Source organism: Telmatherina bonti (genome assembly GCF_933228915.1).
Source record: "Telmatherina bonti genome assembly, chromosome: 7".
In the NCBI taxonomy this organism is placed as follows: domain Eukaryota; kingdom Metazoa; phylum Chordata; class Actinopteri; order Atheriniformes; family Telmatherinidae; genus Telmatherina; species Telmatherina bonti.
In genome coordinates this window covers 23710219-23727566 of record NC_136625.1, presented here as the reverse complement: position 1 = coordinate 23727566, position 17348 = coordinate 23710219, and the positions used below count along the sequence as shown (strand labels likewise).

Below are 17348 nucleotides of genomic sequence, written 5' to 3'. Positions count from 1 at the left end.
GCTACACAGAAGAGCAGAATACATTTTGTGATGAAAACCAGCTCTTTATGGAGTTTTTGCATCATCTCTGCCTCACTTTTTATCTCAGCTGGATGGCAGCAAGAACATGAAAGATTTAAAGAGAAGGCTTTTAGTTTCAGCCACATTCTAGATTTCTCTCATCAAAATTAAGATGAAAGACTCCAGTCCATCACTGACAAAGCTGACGGCTGCAATCGGCGATAAAATCTCTGAATACAAATGATGCAGCACAGTTATACCTGTAAGCTTTCCTCATGGTGTATTTTGACACTGCAGGGGTTCTTGTTTTAAATGTATTGCACCAAGATCATGTATTTAATGTTTCTCTTACTGGTAAACCTTCTACACGTATTTATGCAAGTAAAATGTACGATTTAGTCACTTAAGTTTAACTTTCGAGAGTAACTTGACATGAACCACTTAAAGTCACTTTGGATAAAAGCGTCTGCTAAATGACTGTAAAATAGAATAGAATAGAATAGAATAGAATAGAATAGAATAGTATAAAAAGTGGATAAAATTTACTTTATTTTTTAAGGGCGACTATCATACAACATAGTTTAAAATAAACAGCTTGTTTCACTGCTTGTGATCTATCAGTAAACAGCAGTTGTCCACTTACCTTATGTATGAGGTTCCTGTTGTTTTTTTAGTTCCTAAGTTTAGGTGTTTTTGTCAACAAAACAACCTAAAAACTTGAGTAAATGCAACAAAACGGATTCATATAAACGCCTATAATTGCCAGCATAACATAAGTCAAATTGCCAGCCTTTTTGCATATTTGTAGAAAAAGAAGCGCCTTAGCTAATGTTGGAAATCAACCAAACAAATGTTTTATGGAAAAAAAGAATCTATTTAATTGCCCACTGATGAATGTTTGCTAAATCACTCATGAGCTCTTTAAAGCACAACTCTTTTGCTGATTGTCTTTCCGTGGAGAGAAATGCTTGGCTGTTCAGTCTGTCCATGTTTATTCAAGTTAGTTTCTCACGATTTCACTCATTAGTCCACTGAGTTTAGTAATTAAGTAATCATTTAAAAATAGCCCCTTTTCACGATCAAATAATTTTTATAATGCTTTAAATCTGACTCCAACTCTATCACTAACTTTGATGCTGATAATACCAGTTAATCTGTTTTTAGCAAAGTGAAGCTTAACACAACTGCTGCAGGAATAAGCTCAACCAGTGTGTGTTAGTTCATCTCTCCTCGGCAGTTGCTTCTCCTTGCCTCCTTTTATGTGTTTCTCCTTTATTTTGTTTTTTGACAGTCCGATTTCCCTTTTTTGGATTAAGACATGATATTTTTTCTTCCTCCTGCTCTTCTCTTTCACTCCATAACTCAGTTGAATTGATCAGGTGTGGTGCAGGTATGTACCTTTTTAAAAGAGTGCTAGGACCCCCAGAGAGCATTCATCATTACTATTATTACAAAATTCAATTCTTAACCCCTTCCTTCAACCAGGAGGAATTTCATCATGACTTTAATTATTAGAAATTTAAAAAAAAAAAAAAAATGCAACAAAAGAAAGAAAAAAAACTGAGTTTATTTAAGGCTTTTTGAGGGTCATTTCCTATTAGACTCTGAGTAAAACCCCTTGAAGCCAAGCCACAGTATTGGGGTCGTCTGACTTTGGAAGAACCTGCAACCAGCTCTGTTGCCATTTTTAAACAGAATAACATTCTGAAAGTGTTTTATTGTCCTCTCTACCTTCACTCTGCCTCACTCATGTTATCTGTTATTTTTTTTTAAAATCGATGTCTTTGTAAAGCACTCTGGAAGCTGTTTTGGGCAGGTGTTGAATAAATAACGCTATGGCATTATGACTGTATAATTATGGCTTGTGTATCCGTGTAAATGATGTGTGCTTTGTCACTTTGTCTGGTGACAGAACAGACAGAAACATTATGTAAAACATCTCTTGTGTGTGCACTTCTCAAAATGAGCAAGCAGAAATAGATTTGTGCAGTAATGTAGCAAGACACTCAAATGGATGAGCTACATTTTTTTTCGCATTTATCACACACACACACACACAGTGAAACACATTCACCACACATAAACATGTTATATGCTTTAAACGCATAAGTCAGTCAGGCATGCACTAAGCTCGGGTTGGCAGAGTTCATTTGGAAGATGTAAAATATTTATGAGAGAGGACTGTGGGGAAGGATGATGGGATGAAAATTGCAAGGGAGAAACATAGAAATAGCAAATAACAAGACAAATGAAACGATGATGAGTGGGCCCAACAGAAATCTCCCATTTTACTACTGAACAGGAGAAAGGCAATCTAGAAAAGTCAGTGTCATCTCAAGTTCATTGACTCACTGATTCCTTCCACATCCTAAGAGGAAGAAGAGAAGAAGAAAAGCAGGGAAAGGGTGTATTACTGCGAATGAATGCAAAAATAAAATTAAATGAACAAGACAGTGGGAAAGTTAGAAAAGTGGAAAAAGAACCAAATAAGGCTAATCCTGAAGCAGAAAACAGGATGACAATTGACAGTAATTACATATTTTCCCCTGTAATTACAAGCTTTTTTTACACGACCCTCTTCTCCTGAGGCTTTAGTAATCCTCGGTCACTCCCGCTCCTCCATCTCAGTCACTCTACCTCAGGATCGAAATAGCAGTGGATGGTCAAGCCAAATAAGTAAAACCACCATGAGCTACAGGGGTTTTCCTTAGCCACAAATAACACTTAAAAGATGATGTCACATAAAAACCAGATCTCGCTGTCTAATTACAGAAAAATGTGCTTCAAAAGCCCAAAAATCCAAAAGAACATGAGAGTTGGAGAGATCTCAGAGAGAACGGAGAAAGCAGCTTGACCACAAACTGAGGGAGCAAAGGGAAAAGGTTGCAGTGTTCAGCAAGAGCTTCTCATTTCAGTGCTCTGGTTGCAACGAGAACTATGAAGGACCAAGGAGTTTTTTGCAGTTTAAGACAGTAATACAGGGAAATCTAAAAGGTACCAGTTGTAGAAGCTCTCAAGCAGAGCAGAGTTCTGCAGTCTGAAAAGAAAAAGGGCTTGTTAGTCTGCTTGGAAGACAAAGGAACACAAAGATTCCACTTTAATTATTTTTACAACTGGAAAAAGGAAGCAGGGCGATGATTAAAGTGCATGTGAGAAAATTTATTCCCTAAGAGGTTTTGGAGGGAAAACCAAAGCCTTCAAAAGCATTTGACCAGAAGACAGAGGACTCCCATGGTGCAATCTTGCTCAAGTCTAAAGACTTCTTCACAAGTAGGCTAAATGATATTCTTAAAATTACTAAGTGTAATTACTAAGTGTAATTACTTAGTGTAACTAAAATTACTAAGTGTAAGGATGCAGAAACACTACGGTCTTCCCATGGAGCACAGAGGAAAAGGATGAGAAACAAAACAGCTAAAAATGCAGGGAAGACTATGAGAAAAGGAAAGAAGGGAGGAGGAGATAATAGTGCAAAACAGTTCCTCTCTAGAAATGAACTGAATGTGAAATAGCAAGAAAAGCAATAATAGCAATTGTGTAGAGCCTGCAGCCTGACAGCTAAATAAAAAAAATCCTACAAAATGACCAACTGAAAGAGACAAACGAATGCTGGAGATTTACTGTTGCTGAAAAAAACGAGGCAAGATTCTACATCCCAAGAATGAAATCATGGTTACCGTGTAGAAGAGACTTTTAAACATAATGTTTCCACTTCAGGGAGAGAGGAGTGGAAGCTGGAGACGATGAGGATATTCACAGATATTCTTGAAACACCTGGATTTTCTATGTAACACACAAATGCAGCAACAGATGCGTTTTCTGAAAGCTGGATGACCTGCTGCCTTGTTTCTACACATCATTCTTTGACATAGATGTCAGAATCAGTTTTCTTAATAAAATAAGTTTTTAAAAAAAAAACACAATAGTTGCTTATCAGAGGGAAGTGTGCAGTTGCAAAATATGTCCTGTTACCTGAGTGTCTAATCTTTATTAAATCTATGTCACATGAAGTCCTGGACACGTTCCAGGTTTTACGGGATTTTAGCTTAATTTTCTTTTCCATTATACCATTTAGATGCCCTGTCTCTTATCCCCTCAATTCCCATTTTTTTTCTCTGTACATCGAGGCTCTGAAGACTGTCACCATCTGATATTAATCTACTCTTGCTTTATATGAACACAACTGGACTGAACGAAGTATTGAAAGGTGTGGCCAAGGCGTTGTAAGGTACAGTTGCTGTGAAAAATCTCTATCAATAACAAAACACTACCTTAAATATAAAACCAAGGTTTTATTGATTCAGTGGCATTAACTTCTTTTTGTGGAAATTATTGACTTGCCAACCCAAAAATTTTAATTAGACATATTCTGCCTTTTTTCCCTGAGATGACATCATCTCCTACAGTTTCTGTGACATACCGTAAAAAGCTTTGATTAAAATTTAAATACTTTTTTTTTTCTATTACACCTCTATTCAATCATTTCAAGGACATGGGATGCCCAAAAAACTCTCTTCCTGCCCTCTCTTACTCTGGGTTTACCTCCTTTAAGATCTGTAGTTCTCATTGCATCATTACAACATACAAACTGATGAAAAGTGCATGAAACTACTTGACTGGCAGTTTTATTACAGGTTTCCTTGTCTGCAGTTCAACCATGACATTTGATTGACCATGTATTCCTCTTTTAGCAACAATGTTGTACTGACCCAAGGAGTTAAACATGAACTGAAGAACACAAAATCTGATGGCAAGTTAATAACTCCACTCACACATTATGCTTTTAGTTTTCATGGAACACAAACACCAATATTTTAGATAAACTTCTACGTTTCACCTTTTCATCCAGCGTACATGCCGATTAGAATTCATATCATGTCATGATCTCATCTGACTGTCTACAGGAATTATAATAAGACTGATTTCCACACGGCAGCCTGTTCTCATGGCCTGAACACCATCAGATATTTCTGTTTTATCAAAACAGGCAGCATTTCTAGGATACACACAATAGTCCCAGTCTCTTTTAAAACCCGTGTGATAACATGACTCAAGGTTAAAGTCAAGTCAACCAACATTTTTTTACTTTAGCAGCAGTGCTACTGGTACAAGCAGATAAACTAACAGGTTATGGTTGGAAAAGGATGACAGTTTTGCTTGAAAGGTACTTATTCAAAAATGTAAACCTTTTACACTGCAACATGAGCCAAAGGATACTCAGTATGCTGTGGAATTTCACAATATTGGAGCACTGTGTAGCTTAACTGGTGCACAACATCCACATCTTCCCTACCCCTTGTACTGTCAAACAAACCTTCAAATATAAAGCCAATGACCACAACCAATGTTTAATCTTGAGATCAGGCTCCCCACTGTAGAACAATGAACATTTAAACCTCTTGCAAACACAACAAACCTTGCCTGATAAGCTATTTCTTTCACATATTTACAACAGTTTCTTTTCTTTATTTCCTCTAGCGCATCCTTATTGTTCTATGGACAGTGAAAAAAAAAGAAAGAACCTTAACAGAATCTGAACTCCTGAATAATCCTTAACTATAAAACAACAGAAAAAATCTCAGAAAATCTGAGTTCAATTGGATGTAAAAGCAGGAATATCAACTGAAAATTAATAATCAGACTCACTGCAGTCTAAAAAATACTCAGACTCCAATGTATGCACTTGTCTGTCTTCATGGACCTGCCTAATTTGTTGCTGAAGTACCATAAGTGCAGGGTTAGCCCGCTGGGATGTGTCTTAGCCAAATACTGAAAGTCTCCAAATGAATATGCTTGCCCACAGCTGCAAAATGAGCGTAATGTGTGTGTTGGTGTAGGGTGTGTCACACTGTAAAATTCTTACTGTGTGCCCTCACTTAAAAGGCAGTGGCCATCTTGGTTTGGGTCTGCACCATCTGTCAAGCAGTGGGAGGGAGATAGGAGTGGTAGCTGGAACAACACCAAACCCACACTGAGAGCTATTGTTAATTCTTTCACACTTCAAATATTCACCTAGTCTACAGAGAGCACAGCTGCAGGTGACATGAACCACAACAGCCTGATGTGGCACACTCGTGCATTTACATAACTGGAAAAAGGGCAAAACAAAAATGCCTGCAATCATGTAGATCCTTCACACAATGGCAGCAAATGGAAAGGAAATGGTTTGATAACATCCTCACCAGGACTTCAGACGGCATGCAGAGTGCACACATCTGTGTTGCACACAAATGGATGCTCTCTCTTTCATTCATGGATGCATTGGGCACACACACTCACATCTGAACCCCAGCTCCCTCCTACACACATGCACAAACAGGCGCAACTAGTGATACTGAAGGAGCTTGCAGTGACAAGGGAATAATTCACTTTTTGACACAGCCAATTCCTCTGAAGACAAAAGAGGAGTCATACACTGACATACTGCAGCCCTCAAAGCGAAATAAAGCTACCCCCCACTTGCGCGCGTGCACACACACACTCCTCATATCACACACGGAGGTCCAAGCTTTGGATAGCTAACATTATGAGTACATAGCAATGAAATTTCATTGATTAAAAATGGCCTGACCTAAACCACAACTCTAACCAGAACCAATTAACCCAAGTCTAACCTTAACTTTAACCTTAACCATGACAGTAAGTTGTTATCTTCATCGGGACAAAGCTTTGGTTCACTCTAGTGCTACAGCTTTGCAGAAAGTCTGGGTTTATACCAGAAAATTTCTGTGACGCATGAAAAAAAACCAAACACAAACACACGCAGGTCTGTTGCAATGACACTGCCACCCCCTGTGGAGCCATTAAAAAAAAAAACATTGCTCTCATCTGTGTGTCTGCTGTTTGCGTGCTCGCTTGCCCAGGGAGGTATGCATGTGTGAACTCCTACTCTCACATTAGACAAGTGACAGGGAACAAAAGACAGAAAAAAGCCAAGCTGCAGGGGTGGCAGCAGCTGAGGTGGATGTTGGGAAGAAATGAGGCAACAGATACTTCTCAAGGTGGTGCATCATATCCTAGTTTGCACTGATTTAATTCCTGCCTGGTAAATAATTACCATTCTCTCATGTTAGTCACGTATACTTCCAAGAAAAAATAGCGGCATATCCATCCTCTCTTATCCAAAGAGTCCAAAATGACTCCAAGATGAGTATTTCACTAAAGTCTTTTGAGCAAATTGTGGATATAAGGACATTTTTTTATAAGAAGCTATTTTCTTTTTATAATTTGCCAACATATGCATTTGTTATATATAGTCTGTCAACAAGGTATAAGAACAGGAAGAACCAAACAGACCAGGGCAGCCTTAGTCAAGAAAGGAGTCCATCTGCCCTCTTGCTCTCTGTCTCTCTCTCTCTCTCTCTCTCTCTCAATTTAGTGAACATCAAACACATGTGGTCTGTTTCATGCTCCCTGCAGCCCATTATGGCTTAATGCTTCAAGAGGCTTCTTACTGACTTCAGCATTTTAACAACTTTAGTATATTCTGTTGCACACCCACAAACGTACACAGCAAGCGCAAGCAGGGTCCCAGATGCAGGAATTGACCCTCTTTAAACCACAGCAGAGTTATGAGCCTGCCTGTAATACAGAAACGACTGTTGCTTTGCTTTAATCTGTCAGAGGAGGAAGACCAACAGAAGCACAGGGCTTTATGCCGACATTAACCTTCAAATAAGCTTTGCCTCTCTTATCTCCAAGACTGTTAATAAGTCCCATTCATGTGTAATTCAGTGAGATCAGTTACTTCTCCAGCATATGGAGAGTAAGAAGTGCATCTATGCTATAATCCAGATATAATATAAGCCTGAAGACAGTTAATGCAGCAAGCATACTGCACTGGGTATCTATGTTTTATTGAGTTTGTCAATTTATCTCTATCCTAAAGCCCTTTTTAGTGTAGCTGTATGTAGCCTGGCAGATTTAATCTGTCTTCATGTTGGAGACACTGTAGGAGCACACATCATAAACATCATTATAGCACTACAGTTTTCCCTGATAATATTCTCTAGTCCAGGTAGTTCTCATGAATGTACACCGAAAAAATTCGTCATATTTTAGGAACTTGGGTGAAATAAAAAAAAAACAAAACAGATTTGTAAAGCTCAATAACTAACAACATAGTTGGCCAATGTGTTTTCATATCAAATTTATCACTAAAAATAACAAAGCATGGAAAGAAAATAAATAGCTAAAAAAAACAAAATAAAAACACAACAATTAGGCATACATGGACAATAAACTGGTAAAGCATTGTAGCCCAATACAAAATGATCTATTTGGTGCAAAAGCCAAAACAATCTATGAGTATGAGGCAGTGATTTAAATATGTTTACAGTCAAATAAGTGTATGGAAGAGTACAGTTTCAGATATGTGGGACAGCCACTGCAATAGCTCAATCCCAGCCATGTTTGCAAAGATACAAGAAGGTGTTCCTACAACTGGCTGGTTGACTGCAACACTCTCACAGGTGAGGGTGGGAGTTGGAAAAAAGCTAAATTAGATGGCACCGATCCACTTGAAACTTTAAAAGAAAGCAACAAAATCATAAAGTCAATACAGAAATGGACAGGCCATCAGTGAAGAGATGCCAAGACCAGAGTTATCAATTATAATCCTTCAAGGGACTTTTGCTCACCACGCCCTCTCTCATGTTTTCCTGCAGTATCCTGCAAAATAATACCAGCATAATTACCTCTAAAAATACTTGTAAAAACTACTAGTGGCAGGATACATGGTATAATTTAACACATGTGAACTGTGATTCACAGATGTTCACAGGGATTTGTGTGCAGTGCATTTTGTCTTCATCAGACCAAAATGCTTTCTACTTTACAGAACTAATAAATAAAAGGACAATGTCACATATATAAAGTCCACACAGGTCATCTCTAAAGGGATCAAATGTCTTTTCACTGTGTGGAAAAAGATCTCTCAGTCCAAAAAAAGGCAGCTTATGATGGATTTAATGATTATCGCAATGAACTGGTGTCATTGGATTTACATAAAAATATAAACCAAAACAAAAACAGCATAATTTTCTTTTATTTGTCCCCAAAACTCTCACAGTGATATAACCAGATTAATAAAAACATCTGCCAAAGCTCTGTATGTGTTTTACATGTAACTTGTTGAAAAAAATTAATTCATATGATGTCACAGTGAAGAAAACAAAATATGGACCTAGCTCAGACTTTCAGAAAACCATACTGGTAAAAAAAGAATTTGTATTGAACTAAGTTTCCCTCGTCTAGCTGTTTGCTGATGCACTAACATAACATAGCTAACATAAAAAACCTTAGTAGTTAATATTTTATCACTAACCACAGGCAAAAGGTTAAAATTCTACCTCTTTAGGTGGAGACTTAAAGCTGGGGCAGGTAATGTTGGGGAGCTGGCAAGATATGAAAGTGGCACCCCCCCCCCCCCCCCCCCCCCTCCCCCTCTGGTTTTGCTCCTTGCATGATCCAAGGCTTTTTTCTTACCTCTGCCAAGGAGGTTATGTTTTTACCAATGTTTATCTGCCTGTTTTACTTCAAGATAACTCAAGAAGTTATGAATGGATTTTATTGAAATTTTCAGGAGTTGTTGGAAATGTGAAAAAGAAGAACTGATTTAATTTTGGTGGTGATCTGGATCACCGTTTGGATACAGGGATTTTTAAAATGCCGCGAAGGAGGTTTGTGCTCTCCGAGTGCTTTTCTAGTCTGCAGCTTTTTCCACCGATGATTTTCTCTTTCTCGGATGTTTAGCGGGAGGAAGCAAACAAACTGAGACAGGTGGAGAAATCCTTCATGCATTTTGCCAGCCATGAAGAAGCTAACTACATATAAGAAATTAACAACTTCAATTCGGCCCGAACGTTTTGATTGGTCAGAGTTTTTACAGATTTACAGTAAACTGAGGGGTCTAACAATATTTCTTATTGTTCATGATTACAAAATGTATACTACTATCTGGACAAGGAACCACTTCACCCAGAGTAAAAAAAAAAAAAGTCTGAGCAAGATTACCTAGCCCTAGCTTTAACAAAAACAAATTTACATGTTCTGTTTCAGCTATAGTAATGTTGTTACACACTTTCAGATATAGACATACATTCAGCATCAAGCAACTGAGTTCAAAACATTCCCACATAACTAACAGTGGGTTACCATCCTGATCGCACCATATTTCCAGCCACAAGCTAGTCCTTAGTAACTAGTGTTTGTTAAAGGGCCAAACAAGGGTAGTGAGCAGCAGTCCCACTGTATCATTAGCCAAACATGGGTCTGAGATGACACTCCAGAGCACCATATGACTCAGCTGGTCTGTAGCAACCAGCAATCAGCAACAACACAAATACAGCATGGGAAAATCAATGCCAAAATGTTACCAGCCTTCCTGCAGATGTCTCATACAGCTTGTCTCTTTGTATAGACTTGTGTGACATTGAGGATCTAACACTCATTGGCTGCCAGCTGCTTTCAAAGAGCGCCTGGCGCCTCTCTCTCTCTCTCTCTCCTAGAGCTGATGAGAGAGAGAGACACACACAGAGAGATGAAAAATGTCATCCCCTGAAAGACAAGAAGATAAGTCATCAAGACTGTAATGACGGTGTGGGACAGGGAGGGGGCAGCGCAGGGAGGAGACAGATGAGTCTCATAAAAAATCAATCATGCATTTTTGGTAAACACTGACAAAAACAGCTCTTTCCAAAACCGATCATACTCTGCAAAGTTGAATCATCGTGCTCATTCCACAAGCATCAATCAGTTTACTTTATTCCCTTTGAACTGGTTTTTAGTTTTTAAAGTGCTCGGCTCATAATGCTGCAATGGTCCAATAAACATCACTTCAGCATTATAATAACAAAAAGCGTCCCCTTCCCTCAATAGTTTTCCTTTACATGGCTTTTCTCCAACCCAACTGCTATACACAATGTTTTACTATGCACATAAATAAAAGCTATTTATTCTATACCATTTAGTGCCACTTTTTAAAACTAGTCAAACGCACAACGTGGAGTGTAAAACACCACGTTTTGCTGCGGTCCCAATGCGCTTCCTCTGCAAAGATATCAATGCCTGTTAATGAATGAATATGAATTTTGTGGGAAAAAAACATTCATTAAGAGTACTGTTGAAGAGTCTTTATTAGAGCACAGGCTTAACTGTTACTTAACATACTTATAATGGCACTTTAACTTCAAGTCTGTTCAGTTGGGACCAGGGATATTTTTTTTCTATATCTTTTTCTACCGTTTTGAACTAAAATGCAATAAAATGCATTTTTTAAGACATTAATAGTGCTTGAGTTAATATTAATGTCTAAGTCTTTTCTTATTCAGTTGTCCACTAAAATCCATCTACATGAAATTTTTTTGTTTATTGGGGCAAATAGGGTCATGCAATTAAAATGTGATTTAATTAGGAATAATTCATTACACAGCATCTAATTAATTCCATTATTTTTAATCAATTCCCTCTCCTCATATATATTTATATATTCTATTCTATTAGCTTGAAAGCATACAATTTCCTTTATTTCATTATTTTTTAGCTTGTTACTTGCAGACCTTGTTTAAACTTTATATGATTGAACTACCAGATTTATTGTATGCAAGTTGTGCGGCTAAAGACAGCTTAATAGGCTTACATTTGCTAGGATGCACATGAATTGTGCTGTGAAAGTTAAGTGCTTCGTCTGAACATCATTTTTGGTGTTTGGAAGCTGTGCTCTCACTTCGACCTCCCAGGCTGGATCTGGCTGATGTACTCAGCATGTGACCTTGAGTCAGGCCCAGCCAATACATTAAGTTGATCAAGCCCTGGTGTCACTGCGGGAAATACCCTTTGCAAATGTCAGGGATCATCAACAACATTCAAGTGGCTCATAATTTGGAGACATAAATTAATCCTTTCATATTTCACTAGGTGTTTAATGTGCCAGGCTCCAGCTGATGAATGGTTATTTAGGCCTAAGAGCCAAGTGACACGGACAAAAGGAGGAATATTTGTTGATGTAGAAAACTGCATCTCCTCTTCATTATCTATCTCCTCCTGGTCCACTGTCTGCCTCACTTCTTTATTTTCTGTCTTACTAAGAATGCATTGACCCCAAACTTAAAAGAGCTCCACATCATTGATTGAAAAAGGAGGAATAGCTCATGTCATGGCAAGACAGATTTGCTCTTTAAAGCATTATGGATTACGGACATTTGGAAGTAAGCTGGATCTCTTAAAAGACCGGAGCTGGTGTTAATTCTGCCAAATGATTTATTTAGCGTGGTCAATCAACTAAATTGGATATGTCCACTTACTGCTTGGCTCCTTGCTGCTCTAACTTGTGATGAAAGGCATGATGATATGAGATAACAGTTTCATCACATTACTGCCCCGCTCTTAAATTTTATAATGGCTTCAATCAACCTTCAACAGATGAGAGTAATCACTTGGAAATATGTAGTGACATCTTTGCCTTAGATGTCATGCTCTTCACATGCACTCATGCTCCATTTTAGGTACTTGGTAAAACTTTAACAGCATTAGAAATCTAAGTGCCAACAGAAAAAAAAAGTTTTAACTCTATATGACACTAATCAACTAGAACTGCTGGCAGGTTCAGTGGACCACTGTGATATAACTCAAAGAGATCATATAAAACCTTTGATTCTTGCATTTTGTGGAGGTACCACCCACCCAAAAACTTGGAAAGTATCCCCCTATATCTTCCTCCAAAGAGACAGACATTCTTTACACTAAAAGAAAAGGGGCTCAGGTATGACTTGTGGAATGCACCATCAGCAGGATTCCATGGAACAAGCCTCAGAGGACCCACTGCCATCTTCCAGGTGTCAGATACTGCAGCACAGGACACCTCCATGGGTCTTGTGTTCAATCCTGCTGCATGTCACATTTTGTTTTTGTAGCAAAATTTGGAACTAGTCATATAATGTAGTTTTAACCTGTATAAATTTGATCTCTACAGCGACACAATATGACATCTGCAAAAATAAAGCATTATTTAAAATTCCAAATACTACTAAAAAAAGAGAGCATAACTTTCTCTAGTTTCAGTCTGTGACCTTGAGGCATTCCCTGCATTGTGCTCATGGACCAATATGTTGGTCTTCATATGTCAGGGAGAAAGGTTTATCTACTGTCACACAATGCAAGAATTTTTTTTTTAATGAACCTCTAGAAAATAGGGCTTTAAGTTCACAGTTTTACAAGAATGCTTTTTTTTAAGCGAAAAAAAAAAAAAAAAAAGTCAGCTCGGTTTTTAGATAAATGCCATCTGAATCTATGCAGAGGGCAGTGACTGTGTGTTTACAGGGCTCTCTCTTGTCCATGCATGTATCATACTGAAACAGTAGAACCTGGAATTGCAGTAAACTGCATGTGTGTGTGTTGATGTGCCTGAAAGCGCTGCACTGAATTCCAGGGGAGGCAAACATGTAATCATCTGAACTGCGGAGGGGCTTGTGACTGACATCAGGCCATGAATGACACAGTGAGGAACATCATATTTGCGTGGTTACAGCACATGGTCAAGAGACTGTCTGGCAACTTAGAAAGCTGGCAATCCCCAGCTGAAGCGAAGATGCTAAAAGAAGACATAACAGTGGGAAGTGTCTTCAGGAGCAGACGCTTAGTAACAGGGATACTGATACAGGAGAATGGAAAGTGACGTGCTGATCCTTATATCTGTGTTTCCGAAATGCTGAGTGAGAGAGAACTTGAAAGACTTTTTCTTTTTTCTTTTTTTTTGGGGGGGGATCAGGCAGATTGTCTGTGGCGTGTCTGCTCTGTCTTAATATCTCTTCAAAGCAGTGTTTCATCTTCAGATAGCCCAGAGCCACAGCTACACTGGTTTACAGGACCATGTGACCTAAAATAAGTGTGACAACAGATTTAAGAGGTGAAAACACAGATGCCTTCTCTATTTCCCAAACTAACTAAAAGACTATGTATATTTTGCATTTGCTGTGAAGAAGCCCTCTATCATGTCAGGAGTCTGTGAACTCATTAAGTGCAAACTTGCCATCATTATTTGAAAATTTCAAAATATAGCAACATACAGCAAACTTAGGCTTAAAATGGCTTGTGTAGCTAGACTAAGGCCCCAAAATAGACTTCTTGGGTTACATATCTTGAGTCTCTGCTATGTGTTCAACATATTATTGTGCAGTTTCAAATGATATGTTACAATGTATTTGGACTGAAAGTTCAGGCATTTAAGGGTATATAAAGTCAGTTAGGAAAACGGTGCGTGCCACATGAATGAGACTTTGGATTTTGGAGGATCTTACCTGACATTTCAGACTGGGGGACACCATCCAGAGAGAATCCCTTTCCACCGTAAAACTGTCGGATATCCGAACAACTCCGGGCTTTGCTGGTCCCTTTGTCCCCACAGGCTGGCACTGTAAGAGAGCACAGTGCCAGGGCTGCTATAATGAAGGAATCCATTCCTGCAAACCCTTGTAGTTATGGACTTCAGTCAGGTGAAAATCCGTGCAAGAGGCGAGGAGGCAGTGTTGACTTCTTCGCAGAGTGGATGACTTCGGGTTAGAGCGGAACGGGGTACTTGGTGGTGCTGTGCGTAAAATATCCTCCACCTTCCTGCTCCAGTCTGCTGACTGGGACTGCTCTCCGCGCACTACTGCCCGGCACAGGAGCGATCTTTCACAGCGCAGATGTCCCAGCTCTTCCTCAGCTTTTAATATTCCCCCCAAATAATAATCTTCTCTTGCAGAAGGCTACCCAAGATAAGTACAGATCTCCTGTCTTATTGATCCACCGTTGGGGTTTTGGCTCACCTAGAGAGGGAGAAGCAAACGATGAAAGAATTAGGTTACGCATTTACAGCTAAAATAAGCTATTTTAAGTCGTGTCAATAAATAGCACTGCACTGGCTGACGCCTTGCAGCCTGGTTGTGTTGACTCACGCCTGCCGGCTTTAACGGCCCCGGAGGGGATCGGAGTGAAGAGGTGCACACACCGCAGCGCCGCTCAGGGCTCTCTGAACGATGCTGTGCCAGCGCTGCCACTCTGTGGAATGAGAGAGAGAGAGAGCGAGAGAGAGGCGGGGAGAAGCAGGCAGACACAGAGAGGAGGAGAGGAAGATGGGGAGCAGAGCTTTAGAGCAAGCCCTGCCATTTTCGTTTCATCCTTGTCATTTAAAGATTATTTTTAGACGTGTTTCCGAATAAAATCACTGTCTAACAAGTTGGAATAGTGGATCTAGTTGTAGAAAGGGATGTCATTCTTATTTTGGGGCAAGCTCAGTGGTGACTGGACTACCAAAGGGTGGTGTGGTGCTCAGGTGAGGAATGTGCTCCGCGCGCCCTGACAGTTGGATTACCTCCGGCTAGGTGTCACACGGGACCTGTGGGCGTGCCCTCGAACCCGTCTTCACACACTGCTGAGTAGGCTACACACGACCAGACATATCTGTGAGGCAAAGGACCCACAACAAGCCTCGTGACTCCTTGAGGTGCAATTAATCAGGACAAGTCACTATCTGCCCTGCGCTGTTCCCTGTGCTACCTGTCACCTGCAGAATTCCCCCTTCATCATCCTCCACTTTCTGTTTGTCCTTCTTGCTTCACAATACAGGCATCAGAACACCCTTTTATAATCCAATGATTAACTGCATCTGGGAATCAAGACAAGATGTAAAAAAAAAAAAAAGTCTTAAGCCCCCCCATTTGCAGTATCAGGTAAACAGTATGTGCAGCGATTTCTTGAAACAAGTGCAAACATGAAAATAGAATTTCAAGGTAAAAACAGTAGAAGACGCTTCATCACTCCCGGAGATGTGTTGTTACAGATTTTCATCTAGTTTTTGTGTTATTTGACCTCAGCCTCTTCATCCTGCTTCACCTTCTTAAGAGCAGCTTCTTTATAGCCACCCTTCCATGAAGACCATTTCTGATGAGGTTCAGCGAATAGTATGGATCAGCTGAAATGCCGGATGCGTCTCTCCTGTATCAGAACATCCCTTTCAGATATCTCGTGCTGGGAATAGCTTTTTTTTTCACACCTATAAGTTTCCACTGACTTTTTAAGGACACCGTGCACACCATGCTGAGATATGCAAAGATGTCTGCTGTTCAAGAATAATCTGGTTGTTGCAAATATTCCAATTTTATGTCCGCTAAATCATATCATCTTAGGACTTTTTCATGGATCCAACTGAATGTGAACAAGTTCTGTGTTTTTGAGACAGAAACATCTTGGAGATGGAAACAGTTTTGCACACTAGACTATGATAATAAGTTCATACTAATGACCCTTCGTGCTCTTGGCTTGTATTTACAGAAATAATCAGTGTTAATTCCTGTATATGGGCATAAAACTATTTTCATTGACTGATTTAAATAAGACTTTCTTCTTGTTAAATCTCTGTTCTGTCGTTGTCAAGTTGCCTTTTCACTGTCCTGCAGATGCTTTTCCTGAAAAAAGCTGTTTGTTGGTGAAAGCCTGACGTTTGCATCTCTAAAAAAATGCTTTGTTTACAAAGTAAGCTACATTTTATACATTTTTGGAATTTTTTTCTCTTTACTTAGTGTCTCTAATAGGATCATCGACCTCTAGTTCCCAGTCTCAAGCCCAGAAAAGGAACTGCCTTGTCATGGCATTGGCAGCAAAATATCAGTAAGCCATGTCTTTCTTTTACTTTCCTTCTTCCCAATGCTGTGAACTTCTGGTGAGTTGTGTTATATAAACAAAGACACCCATCTGTCTCTCAGAATCATGCAAGGTACTCATTTCAATATACGAAATAGGTCAGACAGTGCTGGGTAATGTGATTTTTGTGGGAGATGCTTCTTAAGGATTGTTGGCCGAGTGGAAAGCCACAGCAAATTACTGTAGTGACTGACTAACAAACATCAAAAAGTTTAGAGAAGCCTTAAATCAGAAGCTACATGGCAGATGGACAAACAAAAGTGGGAGCAAAGAGAGAAAAGAGAAATGAAGGTGAGGAGGAGGAAACCTTGTCACAACATGAGTCATTTGCTGTCCCCAAATCATTCTGTTTTTGAAAAAAGACATTGTTTATGAATGCATAAGGAAAACCTACCCTATAATTAGCCTGTTTCTCATCACCGATTCAGACCAAACAAACAAGACAGTGTCTCACAAATCAACAACTGACAAATGGCCTTATTAGATCTCTGAAATGAGTGTGCATGGATGCCACTTTGGTTCTGCACAATCAAGTGTCTTCCTCATGTGTGCGTGGACAAACCAGCCACAACATCGTCGCTGTAATTCTGCTTAGCTTCGAAATATGTACTGGTGACACACAGAGACTGCTTTTATCAATCTGTGGGATGATTTTTGTCTCACATCTTGAG

General features: G+C 39.3%; 1 protein-coding gene across 1 annotated transcript in view; it reads right to left on the bottom strand.

Annotated features, from left to right (window-relative positions):
• Positions 1–15028, bottom strand: part of gpc1b (glypican 1b) — a 66574-nt gene extending 51546 nt beyond the window's left edge. The window contains exons 1-2 of the mRNA XM_079244052.1: positions 14934–15028; positions 14295–14804 (exon numbers count right to left, since the gene is read on the bottom strand). Coding sequence (XP_079100178.1) covers positions 14295–14454 — 160 coding nt within the window. The 5' untranslated portion in view covers positions 14455–14804; positions 14934–15028. The remainder of the gene's footprint in view (positions 1–14294; positions 14805–14933) is intronic.
• Between the last annotated feature and the right edge of the window lie 2320 nt (positions 15029–17348).